At 50.5% G+C, this 20,249-nt stretch overlaps 7 protein-coding genes across 7 annotated transcripts; 3 read left to right on the forward strand and 4 right to left on the reverse strand.

Moving 5' to 3' along the window:
* Positions 1–176: 176 nt before the first annotated feature.
* F4807DRAFT_372408 (aspartate kinase) lies at positions 177–2,708 on the forward strand. The gene is made up of 7 exons (XM_047995692.1): positions 177–796; positions 854–949; positions 1,015–1,189; positions 1,243–1,466; positions 1,518–2,061; positions 2,133–2,315; positions 2,419–2,708. Exons 1-7 carry the CDS (start codon positions 401–403, stop codon positions 2,433–2,435), a joined length of 1,635 nt encoding a protein of 544 aa, XP_047856995.1. The 5' UTR covers positions 177–400; the 3' UTR covers positions 2,436–2,708.
* Positions 2,709–2,980: 272 nt separating this feature from the next.
* Positions 2,981–4,270, forward strand: F4807DRAFT_457971 (short chain dehydrogenase family protein; the record flags this gene model as incomplete). Its single annotated transcript, XM_048001129.1, has 4 exons — positions 2,981–3,074; positions 3,137–3,327; positions 3,429–3,758; positions 3,947–4,270. The coding sequence occupies 4 exons, from the start codon at positions 2,981–2,983 to the stop codon at positions 4,268–4,270; spliced, it is 939 nt and encodes a 312-aa protein (XP_047856996.1).
* Positions 4,271–4,925: 655 nt separating this feature from the next.
* F4807DRAFT_372603 (uncharacterized protein) lies at positions 4,926–6,210 on the reverse strand. The gene is made up of 2 exons (XM_047995695.1): positions 5,694–6,210; positions 4,926–5,485 (listed from the first exon to the last, which is right to left on the reverse strand). The coding sequence occupies exons 1-2, from the start codon at positions 5,742–5,744 to the stop codon at positions 5,012–5,014; spliced, it is 525 nt and encodes a 174-aa protein (XP_047856997.1). The 5' UTR covers positions 5,745–6,210; the 3' UTR covers positions 4,926–5,011.
* Positions 6,211–7,843: 1,633 nt separating this feature from the next.
* F4807DRAFT_372627 (SIN1-domain-containing protein) lies at positions 7,844–10,946 on the reverse strand. Its single transcript, XM_047995696.1, has 4 exons — positions 10,894–10,946; positions 10,563–10,824; positions 8,202–10,488; positions 7,844–8,143 (listed from the first exon to the last, which is right to left on the reverse strand). The coding sequence occupies exons 2-4, from the start codon at positions 10,583–10,585 to the stop codon at positions 8,021–8,023; spliced, it is 2,433 nt and encodes an 810-aa protein (XP_047856998.1). The 5' UTR covers positions 10,586–10,824; positions 10,894–10,946; the 3' UTR covers positions 7,844–8,020.
* A 610-nt stretch (positions 10,947–11,556) lies between these two features.
* F4807DRAFT_457974 (acyl-CoA N-acyltransferase) lies at positions 11,557–12,310 on the reverse strand (the record flags this gene model as incomplete). Its single annotated transcript, XM_048001130.1, has 2 exons — positions 11,557–11,867; positions 11,929–12,310. The coding sequence occupies 2 exons, from the start codon at positions 12,308–12,310 to the stop codon at positions 11,557–11,559; spliced, it is 693 nt and encodes a 230-aa protein (XP_047856999.1).
* A 635-nt stretch (positions 12,311–12,945) lies between these two features.
* F4807DRAFT_457975 (sterigmatocystin 8-O-methyltransferase) lies at positions 12,946–14,549 on the reverse strand (the record flags this gene model as incomplete). The annotated part of the gene is made up of 4 exons (XM_048001131.1): positions 12,946–13,467; positions 13,557–13,606; positions 13,715–14,237; positions 14,304–14,549. 4 exons carry the CDS (start codon positions 14,547–14,549, stop codon positions 12,946–12,948), a joined length of 1,341 nt encoding a protein of 446 aa, XP_047857000.1.
* A 484-nt stretch (positions 14,550–15,033) lies between these two features.
* On the forward strand, positions 15,034–16,980 carry F4807DRAFT_373287 (mitotic checkpoint regulator, MAD2B-interacting-domain-containing protein). The gene is made up of 2 exons (XM_047995698.1): positions 15,034–15,372; positions 15,448–16,980. Exon 2 carries the CDS (start codon positions 15,521–15,523, stop codon positions 16,781–16,783), a length of 1,263 nt encoding a protein of 420 aa, XP_047857001.1. The 5' UTR covers positions 15,034–15,372; positions 15,448–15,520; the 3' UTR covers positions 16,784–16,980.
* Positions 16,981–20,249: the final 3,269 nt, after the last annotated feature.

Raw genomic sequence — 20,249 nt, forward strand, 5'->3', positions numbered from 1 at the left:
TCCATTCTCGCTTAGTGCCACTCGCTCGAAGTTCGCGGTAGAACTATCCCGACCTGACGCAATCCCGGCGGCCTGTGGTTGGTCGTGGGCGATCCAAGCTTCGCTAACACTTTGCTCCCCGTCGCCGACGGCGGGTTGAGTGGGTTTTTTCTTGGCGATGGGCTGGCCTGGCTTCGACCCAAAGAGGCAGCTAAGGCAGCTCAGGGGGGGAGCATAAAAAAAGGAACACCGGCCAGCCTGGCTAGATTCGAATCTCGTGTATGAATCAACTCAAACCACCTCACCAACACTTCCTCTCTCGTGTTCCCAATCTTAAGCCACTTCTCCTTTCTCCTCGGCTACACGGAAAGAAAGAACTTTTACATCTTGAGGTGTTACAATTACCATCCCTTACATCGTCATGGTGACCGCGACGGCGAGCAAGCCCTGGCTGGTCCAGAAATACGGCGGCACTAGCTTGGGAAAGCTGCTGGATACGATATGCACTAGCATCATTCCGCAGTACGCCGGAGCAAACAATCTTATTGTTGTCTGCTCAGCCTTCTCGGGGACCCTGAAGGCGAGCGGGACGACGAGCTTGTTGCTGCAATGCATAGCATACGCCGAGCTAGGTATCGAAGCCCAGAAGCGGCTGATGGACATTATCGACTTAATCAAGGACACCCACTTGAACTTGCTAGAGGCGTTTGCAAGCTCCCCCGCACGCGTATCAGCTTGTGGGCAGATCTTCGAAGATACGGCGTCTAGCATCAAGAAGGAGTGCGAGGGTCTGAAGAGATTCCTAATCGCCGCTCAGGTCAGTCGGGATTAGCTCTTATCTCGCATGGATCCCAAGCTAACGTGCTAGTCCCAGATCGTCGGAGAATTATCCCCACGGTCCAAAGACCGCGTCATTTCTATCGGAGAGAAGCTAGCTTCTATGATCGTGGCGGCTTGCCTGACGAGCACAGTAAGTTCCACTCAAATCCCGAGATCGACACTAATCGTTCGATGGGTGAGCTAAACTTAGTCTAGGGCACGCTAGCGCGACCCCTTTTCCTTGACGACATCGTCTCATCTGCCTTTGGCAGCTCCATCCACGATCAGGTGGCTGCGCTCGAAAGGCTGGGCCCAAAGTTCTATCATGTCTTGTCCGACCAAATATGTGGGCGGATTCGAGAATGTGGGAATTCAATCCCTATCGTGACAGGTAAGATAAGCCCTCGGGTACCAAATCTGGATGACAGGTACTAAGAATCACAGGGTTCTTTGGCATAATGCCGGACTCGTTGCTGCAGACGGTAGGGAGGGGATACTCCGATCTGTGCGCAGCTATGTGCGCGGTAGCGGTGGGAGCAGACGAGCTTCAGATCTGGAAAGAAGTCGACGGCATATTCACAGCAGACCCGAGGAAAGTACCGTCGGCACGCCTATTATCGACAGTAACAGACGAAGAAGCCACGGAATTGACATACTATGGGAGCGAGGTGAGAAGATTCACCTCCAATGAGAGACGAGGCTTACTGACTTCACCGAAGGTCATCCACCCATTGACGATGGATCAGATCCGGGACGCTGGCATACCACTGCGTCTGAAAAACGTCTTCAAGCCGTTGGGGCATGGCACCATCATCTACCCATCGACCATTAGTCCCGGTCCTACCAGTCCAGCAAGCAGCTTGTCAGAGGATTCTAATAACTCTTCTCCCCGAATGACCCCTCCTCTTTCTAGTTTCATGCTGAAGAACGGGTACCACGGGGCGGAGCAGGAGCGCAGAAAACCCACGGCAGTGACCGTGAAAGACGACATTCTCCTAATCAATGTAGTCTGCAACAGAAACACCAAGTCCCAAGGTTTTCTAACGCAGGTGTTCGACCGTCTCGAGCGGAATAAGATCCCCGCAGACCTCGTGGCTACGAGCGAAAGGCATGTCAGCTTGGCAGTGCAAGCACCAAGCGACGCCAGCGCGCTATTAAGGCTTAAGGAGGAGCTCGAACGGTTCGGCCAAGTTGGCATATCGCCTAATATGTCTATCGTAACAGTGGTCGGCCACAAGATGCGAAACATGGTCGGCGTATCCAGTAAGTTACCCTTTGACTATACCCATAACTCTCCGTAAACCGACATCACATCACTAACAACAACACCCTAGACGAGATCCTATCATCGCTAGCCTCAGAAAAGATCAGCATATACCTGATAAGTCAAGGCGCGAGCAAGATCAACATATCGCTCGTCGTGGGCGCGGACGACGCGCTGGCGGCGATGAACGCCATACACAGCGAAGTGCTGAAGATCCCGACGCTTAGGGAGCAGGAAAACCGGTTCATCCCAGGTAAGACATATCTGTCCTCCCGTGGCGGCTCCTCCCGGGAAGAGTTGCCCTTTTTTAAAAAAATAAAAATAAAAGTGCCGAGAGCTGACGTACTCGATTGTAGGGCCGTGGCTGTATTAAGGGTTCACCTAGCGGGCGCCCGCGTATGACAGGTTGGTGATCCCGTATCACCCGGATGTTAGACATTGGGGATGTCAAATGCAAGTTTGATGTCTGAGCTGGAAACCAGGCATATCTATACCTAGTGCTGGCAGGAGTTCGACTAGAGCGAGGTTGAATTAGAGATGAGGGACGACGGAAAATACCCCCTTTTGTTATGTTCTGTATATACCAGGTAGTCCTTACTGCATATGACCTATCACTTTTTGAATCTTGGTATTCCCTCTAGTCCCTCCTTTGTGCAATATCCTACCTATATGAAAGATATATTGGATAAGTGGGTCTACATATTAAGCCTCGGCTGCTCCCGTGGATCCACTATTCTCCAGCGGTTAACTTCCTGTATTTCGTATAAGGATAGGGGATTAGTGATCTCGTCGGCTTCATCGAACATACACCTTGGAATGGGTAGGAACATGTAGTTCTTTGTTCATGTTTTCGTATTTCTATACCTAAACATCATAATCTTGCGTATTATTTTTGCGTACCTAGGTAGTAATGTAGCAATGGCGGCCAATACCAAGGTCGCATTGGTAGTTGGTGCTTCAAGAGGCATCGGGAGACAGATCGCCATCGACCTAGCGAAGAATGGGTACGCGGGTAAGTTTGTATATATACCTATACATTGAGTCACATAATTACTCTTAGTAACATTTATATAGTTGTCGTCGCAGCAAAATCAACAAGCGACGCCCAAACCACCGTGCCATTTCCACCAGACCCCAACTCCCCTCAGTCGACCATCAGCACAGTTGAGAGGGAGATCATCGAGGCGGGAGGGAGAGCAACCGCGATCCCAGTAGACGTCAGGGACTTCGCCAGCGTGCAGAAGCTAGTAGACAGAACCATCGAGGTCAGCTCCTTTCCTTTCCTCTCCTCACCTCTCCCCCCTTTTCTAGCATACCCACCTAAACTAAGTAAACTCTCCACTAACACCAGAGCCCCATACCTTAGATCTACAGCCGTCTAGACGCGCTAATCTACAACTCTGGAGCTATATGGTGGGCGTCCGTCGACGAGACGCCGATGAAGCGGTTCCAGCTAATGCAGCGCGTGAACCCGGAGGGTCTCTACGGCGCCGTCCAAGCTTCCTTGCCACACCTCAAACAGAGCCGGGGCCGGATCGTCGTAGTCAGCCCGCCTATTTATAGCCGCTTCTTCCGCGGCAAGGCGGCGTACGCGATGGGCAAGGTGGGCATGAGCGTGCTGACCAAGGGCCTCGCGATGGATTTCGAGAGGCAGGGGCTAAAGGACATGGCGATTACTAGCTTGTGGCCGGCGGTTGTAAGTTGACACCTTCTCCTATTCATTCATTCTCCACAATACCACATCTTTCTCTCTCTCTCTCTCTCTCTCTCTCTCTCTCTCTTAGTCGTACTCCCAAGTCCCAGTCTTAACCCCCTATCCTCGTAACCCAACGAATACTTAATATCCATAACAAAAGCCACCATCCACCTAACCAAAAATCCCAGGCGATAGAATCCGCCGCAACCGCCAAAACCACCCTCAACAACCCCTCCTCGGCGCGGGACCTGCGCAAACCAACCATATTCTCAGACGCCGTCCTGGCCATCCTCCGCGCGCCCGCGCCCTCCGTCAACGGCCACCTGCTGCTCGACGAGGATTACCTGCGCGAGCTGGGCGGCGTGACCGACTTCGCGCCGTACGCCGTGGTCCCCGGCTCGGCGCCGCGCCGCATAATGCCGGCTTCGCTGCCGGATCTGACGGTGGCGGAGCAGGACGATGAAGGGGTGAGGATGGATAGCGCTAGGGAGAGCGGGGCGTCGAAGTTGTGAATAAATAAATCCTATGGTGGATGCTGTATAGGTATGGATCTTGTAAGTTATATTCGTCAGTACTGTGAAAGTCGCTATTTATGCCGAATGAATTGGTACTTTGTTGTGTTTTAAGATAAAATCAATTTTTAAAGCGACCTCGGTATAAACGATCCGCTAACTGGGAAGTATATCAAAGATTTACACGGCGAGATGATGTACGAGGGTTGCTACGAAGGTGGTGACAGAATCACTTTCTCATCGAGTTATCAATGAGGGCGGGTACGAATTGTGGCTCACTTACGACGATGAGATTAGAAGATTAAGTCAACAATCAGTCACGGTAATGGTATGTAAACAGTAAGATAGTAAGTTAGACTTGGTAATGTGTGAATTTGCGAGTATTAAGGTAACCATTGCCCGAGTACGATGTTTCCGTCATATGAGAAACACTCAGGGCCAATAGGTAAATTCATCAAGTCAAGCCCAATTCCGTTTTCCGTTCCCTTTCCCCTCCCCGCAAGTTTCGTGATGAAGGCATCAGTATGCAACGTAAACGTAACGAACCCTAGAGTACATTGTGATCATTAAAACCTGCCTCATCATCCATGCATGAAAAACGCGATAATGCAAAGTCGATACCAGTAGTATGGTAATGTATCCACAGAAAAGAATCGAACGCAGTCAAATAGTGAAAAGACCATTCTGCCTTGTGATTGCCAGAATAACCCCTCCTCCCATCAACAGGTCTTTTTCTCTCCTTTAGATGTGGACCAAAGCGGCAAGGACTGCTCCGCCGAGCACACCGTTGATGCCCATCACGCCAGTAGGCACGGAACCCGCAGCCGAAGAGGGCGTAGGGGTGGCGTTGGTGTTAGAAGGAGTGCTAGCGGGATGGGTGCTCGAGTGAGTCTCAGTGACACTGGCAGAATGAGGTTGGCTCTCGGTGGAGCTTCCGATGCCAGTAGAACTGGCGCTGGCACTGCCTGAGGGGTGAGTCTCAGAGCCGGGAGCAGTGGTGCTGCCGGTACCACCCGAGGTGACCGAGCCGGAAGCGGAGCCGGGCACAGTAGTAGTAGAAGCCACGATGGTTGAGGGGGTAGCAGTCTCGAGAATGCTAGTCGAGGTGGTAGAGAGACCAACGATTGCGGTGCTGCATTGCACAGAGTAGGTTGCGGCAGTGACCGTAGTGGTCGAGACGATGCCGCAAGAGCAGGTGTCGGCCTCGGTTGCGACCTGCGATGAGAAAGTTAGTCATTAATATTTGGTAAATAAATATACATGATAAACAAAGGTAGATGGTATGAAGATGATATGTAATAGGTAGAATGGTTGGAGTGTGATGTAAATATAACGATGTGGTAGTGTGATAGGAGGGAAGGTAACGAGGGCGACGATGATATGTTATGGGTGTTGTGACAGATTGATGAGAAAGAAAACTTACTGCGCCGATGGCAATCATGGCCATGGTGATAAGAACCTTAGAGTACTGCATCTTGAAGATGTGAACTACGTAGTCTACTCGAAGTATTCTGTGGAAGATGTTTGATTGCGGAATAATAGAGTAGTGATGATCGTAATGATCTTGATGATAGACGAAAGATGTTTGACGGAACGTAAATGTGGGTTGATGACGAGAGATGTAAAGAAGAGAAAATGAACGAGAGAGAGAAGATTGTTTGTGGTTGAGTTAGGTAAGTAAGTTAAGTAAGTTGAGTAGCTGGAAGTTTGAGTTGGTCGGGGACGAGATGTGGAAAGAGCGTAAGTGGTTTGAGTAAGTGGTTTGAGTGTTTGTGAGAAAAGGAGGAAAGTGGGAAGGTTTTGCAATTTCAATTCTGCGCTTATATCTTTTCCAGTCGCACCTCAGATTTGAGACTGATTAGGGATCCTGTACGTTACTCAGGTATCTAAACCCGAAATGGAACTATTTGGCTTTTTTTAATTCAGATGAATTAATTGCCGTCTGTTGCTTGGGCATGGCAATGTTTTATGGGCGAGCAGATCCGATCAAGTCGATCGGTTTGGATGAAATCGGTGGGTTAAGCTGTTTACGGGTGAGTACTTGCGTACATCTATTAATGAATTAATATATGTACGTAAAGACATGGGTACTTCTTTGCTTGTCTATACTTACATACTCTTGAGAGAATTTAGGATATTTAAATACGTAGGTATGGATGTATCAAGATAGATGATAGGTATGTAGTACTAGTATGTGTAAATCAGAATCAGATAATTTTGCTGGTAGTTTTGCCGCTTACCCCTTTTTTCCCTTCCGTCTCGAAAATTCTTGCTAATAATACTTCATGTCACCACCCGTCTCCTGCAGCATCCAGTGTTGCCCCGTCCAATTTATTTGTTTGCTACCCGCCTCTAAGATATACTTGATTTCGCTGCCGTGATATAGTTACACGATGAGTATTGTGTGATTTGACCTTCTCGCGTGTAACCGTCTACCAAAGCTCGCCGTCTCATATCGCCCGGTGCCATCTACCTGCGACATATCGAATGACAATTAACTGCCCCTAAACACTACCTTCTTCAGTAATATAAACAGTTTAAGCTCTTATCTGGCATATCCTTGTCTCCTGAGCGGGATGTCTTACCGAATACATGGCTCAGGGCTGGTTCATCTGTTGGCCTGCCTAGGTAACCCCCCTCTAGTTCGAAGCAAAGCACAAGCATACAAACCGGGCCGATACAGTTACACATGCCAGCCAAATACAATGAGTGCTCTCAAACTGGCTGTTGTATAATCTGACTAGAGAGGAAGTGCCTGGACATCAGCCTCATCATGATCCGTGTCACTTCTGTAACCTCACCGGCATATTCCAGTTTCAATCCATTATATCACCTAGGCATTGTTCTTACCAAGGTAAAGATCCAAATGTAAATATAAGCCAGCCTTCTTTCCTGCTTTTGTCGATTTCTCCCACTTGAAGGGCGGAGCATTTGCGGCATAGTACATACAGTCGCGAGCATGTCTAGAACCGTGTGCGGATTAACTGGGGGTGAAAGAATACGCCCGCCATTTTAGTTTGACAACTGCGACGAAATGTACACCGCCAGGACAGTGGCAAGATGCATTCAACCCGTGAGAATTGGAGGATCCATGGATGGTTTAATATACGGAGGGAATGCCTTGGTTTGTCAGCATGATTGGCTGCCTTCGCCTATGTAATGATTGGAACACGCACCCCTAAAGTTGCATATTTCTCGGAAACTCCCACGCCATATTAATGAACCCGGAATTTCTTAGATTTCGACACGAATTCCGATCAAGGTCCCGAAGCGAACCAGACCATTGGATTGCGACCCGATGAGGAAAAATAAAAAAGAAAGCTTTACGCCACGCATGGTATCCATGAGTACCTACCAGACAGGTAAGCCCCTCGGGATTTTGACCTAGGAGCACCATATTGAAACGATCACTTTTAAGCTAAACTGCGCATGCGACAGTCAAGGATATGCCCAGCGAAGACTTAAATCCCACCGTCGTCTGGGAAACTTTGTATTGCACGGCAAGGCAAACATCTGTCCAGTCCATTCAACGTTGGACCGACTTACTTAGCCCTAAACTCCACGGCTCCATGGTAGAATGACAAACGGTGGCGTACACATTGTGTGGTCTGTGAGATAGGTGTCCGAGCCTCCCGGTGGACATGTCCTAAATCATCACGACTTTAGCTGACAGAAACTCACGGGCGGAGTTCCGTGCTCTGACTAGATCTGAATAACAGCTTCTCCAAGCGTGCCCTTCAAGGGCATTCCCTATATGTCCCTGTTGTAAGGAGAAATTCCCTTCTTAAGTTCACGCACGATCTCTGCTGCCTCTTGGGTGCTCTTGGCTTCAAAGTCATACCTTTTGCTCTCAGTAGCTTTATATACGAGAAGCTATATTCAACGTTAGCATCTGAATTAAATGCATGAGTAGAGTGTCGTATCGGCATACCTTAAAGTTGGTTGGGTGGCGGCGAGAAACACTGCACCCAACGACGTTACTGAAGTGAACAGTTGTAGTCTTGCCTCCTTCGCGCGTTGCCTTGCCCCCAGAGGATGGCTGAATATACACGTACTCGCCATCAATGACAAGTATTCGCTCATTCATGCCGACAAACCTCATCGGTTGCTTACGCCAAACGGTGTATTTCTTGTATTTCACATCACCACTACCGGCCTCATCTTGCATCATGGTTTCCTGGGCAAGGGGATGCGTCGTCATGAGCTTCTTCTTCCCCTTCTGGGGCACCTCATTCCATACGTGTGGCTTGGGTGATGGACTGCTAGGAGAACCTGTCATTGTTAAACCATCTATTGCAAAGCGGCGACGATGAAGTTCCAGGTCCATGGCGTTGCCAATAGACGAAACTGTACGGTCCTCGTAGACCACAGCTCCGGAGTCGGGGAGTTTAAGGACATGTATATTCTTGTCAAGTTGTCTCTTACGACAGATAAGATCAAGAACCTCAGCCAAGTACATATCCGTTGTGACATCAAGAGTAACCATCTGTCCAGGGGCGATATCGGATGACATAATACGAACCCGTAGAAGTTTATGTTGACCTCTACTTGCAGCTGGCGCGTCAAGCTTCCGCTCAGGTTTATCGGCCAGCGGTGCGTCCACCCGGTAAGTGGTTGTGATGATTGGATTCGTGCGCGGATGTGATGCCGTCAATGGGGAAGCTTGTGGTTGGGGCGTACTCTTTGGGGTCGCCTCTTCATCAGCCACAGGTTCCGCTACATTTTGCTGCTCATACTGGGGAGTCTGAGACTGGTTGTCTATGAAGCCAGCTTCCGAAGCTTGTACCAAGGCAAACTCGTCGTAGGCTTTAGATGCAGACCGCGATCTTGCTGCCCTGTTGTTTGCCGTAGTAAACGAATTGACGGGTTTCTTACGATCCAGCGGTTCAAAATCGTCATCCACTTCGCCGCCTTCTTCAACCATTCTCAACGTCCACCAATTCACATTCAGCTTATCAGCAGGTACCGGAGGTTGGAGCTTTTCAGCATGGTACCTCCATAGACTCAGACCAATCAACTCAGCAACAGTTACTGGCCTAAAAGTTCCATCTGCCTCTTGAATATTTCGACGTATGAGCACCTCAAAAGGCTTTTCAGGATCTTCGGAGAATGGCGCGTAAATTCGCATTCGAAGAGGGTCAGGATCTCCTTGACCAGACAAGGTTGCGAACGTGTCAAATGGCATGGATGGCTTAGTCTTCTTCGCTTTAAAAGATTCTGATAGCAGACTACGAGGCTGAAGCATGCTTAGGGGCCTGATTGTGCTCATAGGTCGAGGAGGGGGTAGGGCTTGAAGCATCTGCGACTGAGGCGGAGGCGGCGGTTTTCTCACTGTGGACTGACGAAGCAACTGCTTCGGCACGGTTCCTACGACCTGTTGACCAGGCGAGGTACCTACCGCCGGGTTCTCAACAGTATCCAAGATAGAAGTCGAATCAACACTTGCGACAAAAGCTGATGATGTATCGGATGCGTCTGAGTTCTCGTCCTCTTCGGCCAGCAATTCGCTCCCCTGGCGTTTGATACCCTGACCTGATTCCGCGGAAGATTTAGAATGCAACCTCGCCGCCCTGGCTCTTGCGGCCTCTCGATTCTTATGGAAACCCGAAGCATCGAATTCGTTGTCGGATGAAACCTCACTACTAGTGACGGTGTCTCGTCGTGGCCGTTCCTTAACGGTCTCTAACGTAGGTTGCGACCCTCGTCTCGGTGCTGGGGCGGTGCGTGGAGATGACATCGTGGTGGCTTGACGTAGATTAGACGATTGAATTGGCGACGAGCCAGCGCGACTTCTAAGTGGCATCTTCGCAAATCGTATTTGCTGGGCAGCCCTCTGATCGGTATCATCATCGCTCTCGTCGCTCAAGTCACTGCTATCGTCTTCTTCCATCTGTTCGCGGCGCCTTTCTCTTCGACGCTTCAATGCGCTTCCGGGTCCCAATGTGTCTCCCCCACCTCCAGTTAGCATGCCACCCTCTTCTGCCTCATCCTCAAGCGTTAGGCCGGTGGCTCTGGGCGCGGCCTGAAAGTATTCAGAGGCAATAGCAGTGGGTATCGGGGGCGAATGGGTTCGTTTGATGTATGACGGATTAGATCGCCAGCCAGCGGCTTTGAAAGGAGCGGTGTTGAGGAAGGTATCATTGATAGTGATAAGGCGCTCGCCAACACCATCAGCGACTTCGTTGAGGTAGCTTGTTCGAAGCTGGTACGAGACCAAACTAGAGCACGAGTCGAGGTTAGCATATCTCCTAGGTATCGATCAGGTAAACGGTAGCGTGGTGTCGTTACATACTCCTCCACCCGTATCAGCGACATGGTAGATAACGAGTGAATTTAGTTAAGAAAAAAGAAAGACTGCAGTATTCATGCTCACGACGATTCCATGATGTCGTCAGTAAATAAGATACAGGACCCTGCGCGTGCACCTGTCACAGCACTGTTGCGATTATGTAGGAGGGATGATGAATGGGGATGGTTGATGTTGATCCACAATTGAACAAGGGCAACCAGCGTGAACGTAAATCGGGCGGTTAGGTAATTTCTTAGGTAATAGTCTGTTAGGTAATCTGTTAGCGTCGCAAAGTGGCCCGTGCATGGCCGACTTATCTTACTAATCCACTTGCCTAATAAATCAGAGGTTAGGGTTAGGGTTAGGTTAAAGGTGCACCTTAGACATTCTCCTACATTCTGGTAGGCTAGATTATAATAAAGCAAGTCAGGTTCATCTCGTTTCTCATATATGGGCAATTCAGAATTATTACATAGGTAGATGCTTGTGCCTCACCTTACGAGGAACACCCTAGTAATGGAGAAACTTGTTCCAATAGGGGCACAGATTGTACCAGATAGGATCATGTCTCTCTTCAATCTATATTCTGTCGCTGCCATGTTGTCTGTTCCAAGCTTTCTCTCAGGTTACATCGGATTTATGTTGATTATCATTATTCGCTAGGTAACACCTGGAAGCAGTCCGGAGGCTCTGTATTGAACGTAGCGATTTGGCTACGTGTAGCCTTAGCAAGCATTCCTCCCTACGTGGGCTGTGCTATTTGGTACAAGACAGTTTTATGGATCTTGTATTGATTTTTTAATATTCATTGCTGTTATATATCAGATGCTGACTCTAAATAGTCAATTCCGAAGAGATATGGAAGACTAATATGGCATGTTAAACCGACAATCCGAGTATATTCCCCCTTATTTTAGAGTCGACCCTTGCATGTGACCACTACCGTTTCGAACTCAGCCATTTTCCTAATTCCATTAGTTTTCTTGTGCTCGTTCACTTAAGTCTGGTATCCGGAAGGATACCCTTTATCGGCCCACTCCTTGAAGTTCAACCCCTTTGCTGCGCTGGGCATCTTTACCATTAGAGGTATTTCTTCGTCCGGCAGCCCGGTGACTTCTTGTCTATGAATCAGGCTCACATGTGTCAGCCTTTCGAATCCCATAGCCTTGTAAAGACCTAGGCCTGGCTTCGACGACTCCAGATATATAGGGAGATTAAGTTGTTCTGCGACATTGATACCCCATTGCATGAGTAAGCGCCCAATCCCACGGCGTTGCTGTTCTGGGTCAACAGCCATGACACTCAGGTCTTTCCTCGTCACATTAGTTGAATGGTAGGTACGGTCTAAGTGTTTTACATCTGGACTCACATATATATCGGTGGGTTTTGCCAAATAGCTTCTCTCTCATATCCCACATAGGACCCAGAACGCCCTCGCACCTCGCCTTTTCATCTCCTTCCAACCATGGTATACCCTCGGGCCGCTCCCATCCATTTTCTTTGCCCGGTTGCCAGAAGACATCCCAACTAGCCATCCCGACGATTTTTCCCGTACTAGAATCGATACACTTGATCGTGTAGCCTATCTTGTCGTGAGCCCACCATTGTTTAGTCCCTTCTGTGTGTGCCGGCCTGTCGACGCCTCCGGGGTAGAGGAATTGGAGTATGGGTTCGTTTTCGAATGCCTTAAAATAAACGTCGTACACCGGCTCAACATCAGCCAGCTGTGCAGGAAGTACGGCTAAAGGCATTTCTGTCTGTTTATGTGGTTTTTTAGATGGTTCCTAACTCGACCTGCGCTAGAAACGACGCTCATTATTCATTCTTATAAGAGGGGCAGACCGGACTAAAGGGGGCTGCACTCAAATGACACGACCGATCGCGGTTGGGACTTGTCTCCCATCGCCTTCGGACCTACCTGCACTGGTTAGATCGCATTACTACAGTCGGGGGTGGGTCTTAGCATCCGCGAATGATCTTATCAGATTTAATTCGATCTATTCTTTTTCGTAAATCTCGGTGGGTGTCATGCAGGAACCCACGTGAATTCTATTCACGCACCCAGCATTGCAATGCGAGATAAAAAATTCGGTTTCTCGGCACCAAACTTGAAATATGCGGCTACTAGAGGGGAAGCCGGGATCCTATACGGCACGCCTCCCCTGTGTCTTCCCTTGGCACACGGAGGCCAAGACGCGTTAATTTTCATTAAAACAAGCCCATAAATTTAGACGTTGACTTCAAAGTGCCCGTTTTCAATGCCTTTTTCATTTTTAGGGCCCCTAGGCCTAGATATCGGAGCCGGAGAGCGGGGTCTCTCCAAGCTCGACGCAAGTTATTTGTTAACTTGTCGATATAAGATATGGCGATAGCCAACAAAATCTAGCTACCCACGCCAAACAGCCTCAATGACGGCGAAGAAGTTTTGCGGATTGGCTTTGACATTGGCCATCTCGAATCGCTCATCAGCATCTTGGAGAATCTTCGCCCAAGCGTCGACAGGGCGCTCCTTTCCGTTAAACAGAGCCATTAGTCGCAGATCCGTAGCCGTACCCATTTGCTGAATGGAGCGTGGAAGAGCTGCTCGCTCACTTTCGCCCTGGTTACCGATGTATTCGAAAAGGATCACTCGAGCGCCCGGTTTTAGCGCCGGAATTAGCGCCCGTAGGATCTTAGATGACTCTTGATCAGGCCAGTCGTGGAGAATCATCTTGAAAATATAGATATCGGCCTGGACAGGTTGCGGCTGGAAGAAGTTGTGCTCTACGAAAGACACACGGTCTTTAACGTCTTCTGGCAAATTCGCCTCAAAAACTGGCTTTACTTTCGCTAGATCTTGAACGGTGATGCTGAGTTCAGGGAAATTTCGCGCTAATACTATGGCATCATGGCCCGCGGAACCACCAACCTGCTAACATTAGCGATATCCATGGCGACTTACGTAGCTTTAAAACGTGTGGCATTTTCCAAAAGATTGGTGGTTTGCTGAAGACTCACATCTACGACCGTCGCCTTCCCGGCAGCCTTCCAGTCATGAGCGTCAAGCACTAAAATTGTTAGAGTAAGTGAGTGTTCATAAATGATTTCAGGAGAGAGCCGGGATGATAATTTTCGCATTTTTACATGCATGATATATGTTCGGGTCATAAACCTACCAACTCCTTCGAGATGAAATATCTCCTTTATATAGCGCATGAACTCGACGAAGTTCCTCTGTCGCCAACCTTGTTTGTCTCCTGCACCATCATTTTCAAGCAAATCCCAAGAATTTCCGTGCTTACCAAACTGCCCACCGCTATGGAATAAAGCGAAAGAAGTCTCATTTATGTTTTGGGTCAATTCCGGTTTGCCGCGACTAAATCTGTCCAGGGCTTCATTCAAAACCATCATCGGCGCACCAGCATCATCTAAGATGGTGGAGACAAGAGCCCTCAGCCCTGAAGAGCGGGCTAGTGCTGCTGATCTGGAGTTGTGCCGGATCAGTGATGTGCTTTTCCCAGGTTCGGTCTCTTCGAAGATGCGGAGTGTTACTGCGTGCTGCAAGACCCGCCGGATTACATCTTCTGGGAGGGAAACATGCCGCGCTATCTCCGCATATGAAGCCGAACCGGTTAGGGGGACTGCAGACCAGAAGTTGAAGTAGTTCAATGTGTTTAGAGCCGCAGCATCAGGCAAGGCCTATAAGAAGTTAGGTTGATAATCACAATTCCCATGCATTCGACGTTATTAGATGAGCATGCTCACGTTGTGGACATAGTTGAAGACGCTTTCACTGGGACCCTGCGTTAGGTACCACATATCCGTCAGGGCATCTAATAGGTGCTGACGCGTCATGAAAATTTCCGCCGACAAGTTGCTGTAACTGGTTGGGCTATCCGCCGCGAATGTGGGTTCTGGCACATTGTTTTCCTTGAGGAAGCGGGTGAAAGTCTCGGAAAGCTCCGTAATCTTCGCTGCTAACTCGTTAAGCGTTGGTTGTGGACCAGCCATTCCGTCAACTATATTCGAATTCAGATATCTATGAAGATCGAGAAGACTATTCGAAGGACGAGACACAACCATGGGACTCAGCTGCCTTTTTACCTTAACCGACAACCATCCACGCCCTCTCCACGCGTACAAGGTCGGACCGCAGCCGGAGCTACATGTCGTCAGCTTTACTTTTCCGGATATGGCGGACGTACATGGCAAGTCTCGTAATTACGAGTAGTGGCGTGTTGTCCACTACGTCTCTTATACCAAGACAGGGATACGTAAGATGTGAGCTGATTGATTAGATTGATAAGATGATCTTATCAATCTGTTCCAGATCCTTCATCGAAATGATCCACTTGTCATCTTCATGCTGTCATGTGATACCCTCGTGGTAGCTGGTAGGCTAAGCCGCTAGTATGCAGCTATGCAAGAACTTTGTCGACCTGTGATATTAGAAGCCGGTTGGAATTGTCCAGATCGTCTTCTGTAGTTCTCATTACGTATAATATTCCATGTCTAGACTTAGGAGAATCGCAAGATTCATCCTACACCGAGCTCAATGCCCATTCTGGCCGGGGCCTTTCACCAGCAGCTCTTGTGTTAGGTGTTTCTCGCATTATGTACTTTTTTGATCTCTTCTTCGGTCGAACAAGGAGCTAGACGAAAATCCCAACAAAATTCATAAGGGGTCGCTATAAAGGCAGCAAGGAGCCAAGAGAATTATTTGCTGTTCGACGGCATTTACATACTCTCGGAATAAACGGAATGCCGTCACTTCTACGTGGTACCTTGCTAGGTAATAGTACAAATTAGATAAGCCTTGATATATGCATATTATGTAAGTACCTCAGGGTGCCCACAAAACAAGCGCCACAGTCCATATAACGTTTAATGACGCCACAATCAACCTAAGTTTTTAAACAGCAACCATAAAGCGCTAGGATTATATCATCGAATAATCAACACGACGTTTTCACATCGCGAAAATGGGACTCGTCGACTACTCTGATTCGGAATCAGACTCCGAGCCTGTCACCCAGCTCCAGCCCCAGCCCGCGCCCGCACCGTCCTTAAAAGCAGCACCGGCACCAGCACCAGCGAGTGGTAAGCGGCCTTTCCAGAAAGTCGTCGACCGCGCGAAACCAGGCAAGATCCTCGTCAACCTCCCCCAGAGCGCCTCTAATCGCGACGAGAGTAAACCCGCCGATGGAAGCGACGCGCCACCTGCAAAGCGCGCGAGGCTAGGAGGCGGAGGAGGCGGCACGTTCAGTGGCTTCAACTCGTTCCTACCACCCCCCAAAAACGTCGGAAAGAAGCCTGCCGTGGCAGGTAGTAGTAGTGGGAGCGCGAAACCAGCACCGAGACCTGGTGTGAATCTGAAGACCGGTGCTGCGCCGGGTTTCAGCCGAGAGGCGAATGAGGATGGCGAGGGAGGCACAGACGAGACAGTCTCGAGAAGCGAAGATTCAGAACCCCCGGCGAAGCAACCCTCGATACCGGCGGAGCAGAAGCCAGCAGAGGAAGTCAAATTAGTCGGCAAACCCCTGATGTTCAGGCCATTATCAGTATCCAGGAAGCCGAACAAGAAGGGCACTTTGGGCAAATCTGCCACGATACCAAAAGCCACCACTACAACGCCAAAATCCGAAACAACTGCTCCCACAGCACCACCTCCCAAAGAAGCAAGCCCACCCCCGAAAAAGAGGGAGAAGATAAGCCTCTTCTCCATATCGGACGAGCAAACAACACAAGGAAACGACAGCGTTGCATCTCAAAACTACCCATCAACCTACGAGCCCATGTTCCAAACCTCCGAACCCACACCCGCCGACGAATTCGCCGCCTACGACGCGCAACACGCCACCTCCTCCTCCAACCAGCCACCCCAAACAGCATCCAGCACCACCTCTTCAGACCTATCCCTCGACGCGCTCGCCACGTCCATGAACCTGTCGGCGGCGGCGCGCCGCGAGCTCTTCGGGCGCGGCGGCTCGGCCTCCTCGATCCCGGCGGCGAGCCGCGTCGTCAACTTCGACACGGACCGCGAGTACGCGCACAACGAGGCGCTGCGGGCCGCGGGCCAGCTGCAGCCCGCGTACAACCCCGTCCGCGCCATCGCCGCCGCCGGCAAGCACAACCTGCGCCAGCTCGTCAGCCAGGCCCAGAACCAGCGCGAGGCCCTCGAGGAGAGCTTCGCTGCTGGCAAGGGGAAGAGGAGCGAGGCTGGTGCGCAGTATGGGTGGCGATGATTTTTTTTTTTTTTCCGCTTTGGTTCCTCTAATTGAGAGGAGTAAAGAAGGAAGGAAGGAAGGAAGGAAGGGCGGGTTACGTTAAAACCTGAAGAAAGCCAGAAAGCTGCGGATTCTCGGTAGCGTCGAGCTTGGAGGAAACATAAGTATTTGCGACGCTTAAGGGTAAAAGGGGGGATGAGTAGGTTCCGTTCAGCAATTAGAATTATGAATTGTCGACGGCCACAGATGAATGAGCCACGGCAGCAAAATCACATCGCATAGCATAAGTCGGCGTTCTATCAGCATTGAGACCAAATTTGGGGTATCCTTATTTATTTATTTGATTTCCCTACCCATTCCTATCACGCCCGGTGAAGATTAAATACAATACAGGCAGCTAGCTAGCTAAATATGCACAAAAATTTTCAGAATAGTAAATCTAGCGGGTATCATCTAAATATGCCAATCTCAAATCCCAATCTCACAATCTCGCCGTGGCCCAAAAACAGGTACATGTACACACACGTCCATCTATATATATACAAATACGCCACGATGTACGTACACCTCGCTTCGCCTCAGTCCTGTATCGCCTGATGCTTTTGCGACCTATTCTTAGCAAGTCTCCACCGCCGCCGTGCGCCCTTGCTTCCACCCGTCGCCCTTGAACAGGAAGCCCCACTCGCCCCTCGTGATGGGCGAGATGTCGTCGTACCCGTTCGGCGTCTGCGGGCCCATCTTCTGCGACTGCCGGACGCTCGCCCCGTCGCACGGCGACAGCATCATCTCGTCGATCGACGCGCTGTTCCAGTACGGCACGCCGTACATTGGCCGCGCCGTGCGCTCTTCCTCCTCCTCCTCTTTATCGGAGTCTTCCGCCGCCGCTAGGTTATCGAATTTGATCTCCAGCTCCACGACCTCAGCGCCTTGCGTTTTCTGGACCTCGCCCCCACTTAGAGTTTGTGTTTGTATTTGCGTCTGCGGTGCCTGCGGTACGGCATGCGTCACGCTCTTAGCCTTCGGCTTGAAAATCCGCGTCGTCGTCGCCGTCGCGAGCCGCGTGTCGAGCTTAAGCACGGGCGTAGTCTGCGTCTTAGGCGGCGGCGGCGAACCGATCTTAACAACGGGCCTGCTACTAGCCTCGCGCTCCCGCTCCTCGGGCGTGACCTCGAACGCGCCGACGCGCTCCGGGCCGCCGTAAGCACGCCTATACATGCCCTCGACGTCGCGCAGCGCGCGCGCGTTGACGCCGAGCCAGTCGTAGCTGCGATACAGATCCGCCTTCGACACAGGGCGGCCGCCGTTAGCGAGGACCAGGCGTCGGAGCGAGTCCACCGCGTCCTCGATATCCGCGATCCTGGGCGTGGGCGTGGGCGTGTGCGAGGATGAGGAAAGCGGTGATGAAGTGCCGCTGCTGCTGCTGGCGAAGCGGGAGCGCGAGTACGCCGCGAGCGCGGCCTTGAACGTGTACAGCCTGTCGAGGCCGAGCAGGATCAGGCCCTCGGACGAGAAGAGCACCTCGTTCTGCAGCAGGCTCCGGCGGACCAGGTCCGCGTTCAGGCCGCACGCGGACGCGGTGGTGGCGTGGGGCAGCCAGCCCGTGCCGATGCGGAACTTGCGCTCCGCTTTCTGGATCGTGGTCCGCAGCGTCTTCTCCGCTTTGGAGGAGAGCAGGCCGGTGTAGATTAGCCGTATGCCGAACTCGTTGGGTTCTTGCGATATAGAAGATGTCGACGATGCTGTGATGATGCTGGATGGTGTGGCCGGGGTCATGGGGCTGCCGGGTGTTAGGGGCATAACCCAGCGACGAGGGCTGATAGATAGAGGTTCAGTCGGGGGAGGTGAGAATGTTGAGGCGGATGTGCTGGTTGTAGAGTCCGATGCCACGGATGATAGACTAGATGTGGAGCCGCCGGTTCCCCTTCGGACTAATTGTCTTAAACCAGCGACTGGGGAGGTAAAGCGTGTAGGAGACGCTATCCCTGGTGTGGGTGGAGGAGAGGTCGGTGTCGGACATGGCGGCACTACACTTGGGAGTTGATATTCCTTCCGCACGACGACTAAGGTAATATGCAGAGCCTTTCTCGCAAGCCTCTTCGACGCGTACTCTAACGCGTCGGTCAAGTGAGATGGAAGATTGTAAGCATCAAGGATCGACTGTCCCGCTTCTAACGGGGAGGAAATGCGTTGCTTAGACAGCGACATAATGTCGACAGGAATATTACACAATAGAAGTGCGGCTATGTGTGCTGCAAGACAAAGAGAAAACAATCCGAGAGGCAGTGCAATGTGTGTTGTTCGACTAGGAACAGAAGAGATCGAGGCCGGATAGGTTATTTCCCGACTGTAAAGATTTGAATATAGATCGATCTTGAAGGATGATCTACCAGGTCTTAAAAAAAGCGAAGGCCAGCCTCGATAGTAGATAGATATATCACGATGGCAGGGAAGCTCGACGTAGAGAAACCAAAAGGGGAAAGGAGCAAAGTTAAGAAAAGAAGCCTTGCTACAGGGCGAGAGTGGATATAAAAAGTAAGGGCGCTTCGAAACATGAAACAATGAAACGCGGAAACATCGAAACAACGATAGACTCGAGCAGACCACGAGGTGATCGAGGCGTTCGTGGGGTTTGGTGTTTGAAGAAAGGGGGGAATGTTATGGACCCATGGATCCGGAGATGATTATTGGTGCATTGTTTACCCATCCCTCCCTCCCGTTCTTCATCATTTCTATATTCGGACGTCATGAAACTTTAGCGTCAGGCTCACCGCACCCACCGTGCTCGACTGGTAGTCAGCTAGTCGTCAGTGTGCTTCGTTTCAAGACGAAGAGGCGTGCGTGATTCGTCAACAGGTCTGCTTGCATATCACATGCAGCCCGATGGGTATTAGACAAGGCAGGCTGGGCGTCGGTAGGGCTTCCCTAGACTGCCTAGCCTTCTCACCGTTGAAGACAGACGTTGATTTTCTCTGGCTCACGCGTTATTAGCCCTAGATTTCCAATTTCCATGTTCCATGCTCCATGTTCCGTGCATATGTGTTGTGATGATTGTGGAATGATGGTGTGCCGGACCTGCAGCTCACAGCGAAGAATATCCACGCTTATCCACGATTATCCCTCCATAACTTGTCCGGATTAAAAAAATCTCAAATGATCGACCAACCAGAGAAGACCAACTTCTCCCCCGCATCTTGCATGGGCGGCTACAGCGACCCAAATATAGATCCCGGCCCCGGCACCCGACCTTCATACCCCTGCTAAACACATGTGCTAGGCCGATTCCGGCTAGGTCCCGGGCTGTTCTCTCTAGGGTCTAGGGTTCAAATCCAAAAATAGACTGCATAAACCTTCGGTCGATTGTTGACGAGCAGTTGGGTCCCACCGTAAGTCATACCACGCAGCTGGATTTGACCTGTTAACGAATACAATTGTTGCCCTTGATAAGGAATGAAAAATAAAGCGAGGCGAAATCGACCCGTGTTCT

This window comes from Annulohypoxylon truncatum (assembly GCF_022578515.1).
Source record: "Annulohypoxylon truncatum strain CBS 140777 unplaced genomic scaffold F4807scaffold_7, whole genome shotgun sequence".
In the NCBI taxonomy this organism is placed as follows: Eukaryota; Fungi; Ascomycota; class Sordariomycetes; order Xylariales; family Hypoxylaceae; genus Annulohypoxylon; species Annulohypoxylon truncatum.

Excerpts from the sequence above, each read along its gene's own strand:
- F4807DRAFT_373287 (XM_047995698.1), top strand. The coding sequence starts at position 15,521 with ATGGGACTCGTCGACTACTCTGATTCGGAATCAGACTCCGAGCCTGTC.
- F4807DRAFT_372603 (XM_047995695.1), bottom strand. The coding sequence starts at position 5,744 with ATGCAGTACTCTAAGGTTCTTATCACCATGGCCATGATTGCCATCGGC. Across the intron at positions 5,486-5,693 it reads CCATGATTGCCATCGGCGCA|GTCGCAACCGAGGCCGACAC; the intron begins GTAAGTTTTCTT and ends TTCTCATCGCAG.
- F4807DRAFT_372408 (XM_047995692.1), top strand. The coding sequence starts at position 401 with ATGGTGACCGCGACGGCGAGCAAGCCCTGGCTGGTCCAGAAATACGGC. Across the intron at positions 797-853 it reads GATTCCTAATCGCCGCTCAG|ATCGTCGGAGAATTATCCCC; the intron begins GTCAGTCGGGAT and ends TGCTAGTCCCAG. Across the intron at positions 1,467-1,517 it reads TGACATACTATGGGAGCGAG|GTCATCCACCCATTGACGAT; the intron begins GTGAGAAGATTC and ends ACTTCACCGAAG.
- F4807DRAFT_372627 (XM_047995696.1), bottom strand. The coding sequence starts at position 10,585 with ATGTCGCTGATACGGGTGGAGGA. Across the intron at positions 10,489-10,562 it reads TCGCTGATACGGGTGGAGGA|TTTGGTCTCGTACCAGCTTC; the intron begins GTATGTAACGAC and ends CTCGTGCTCTAG. Across the intron at positions 8,144-8,201 it reads GCCACCCAACCAACTTTAAG|CTTCTCGTATATAAAGCTAC; the intron begins GTATGCCGATAC and ends CGTTGAATATAG.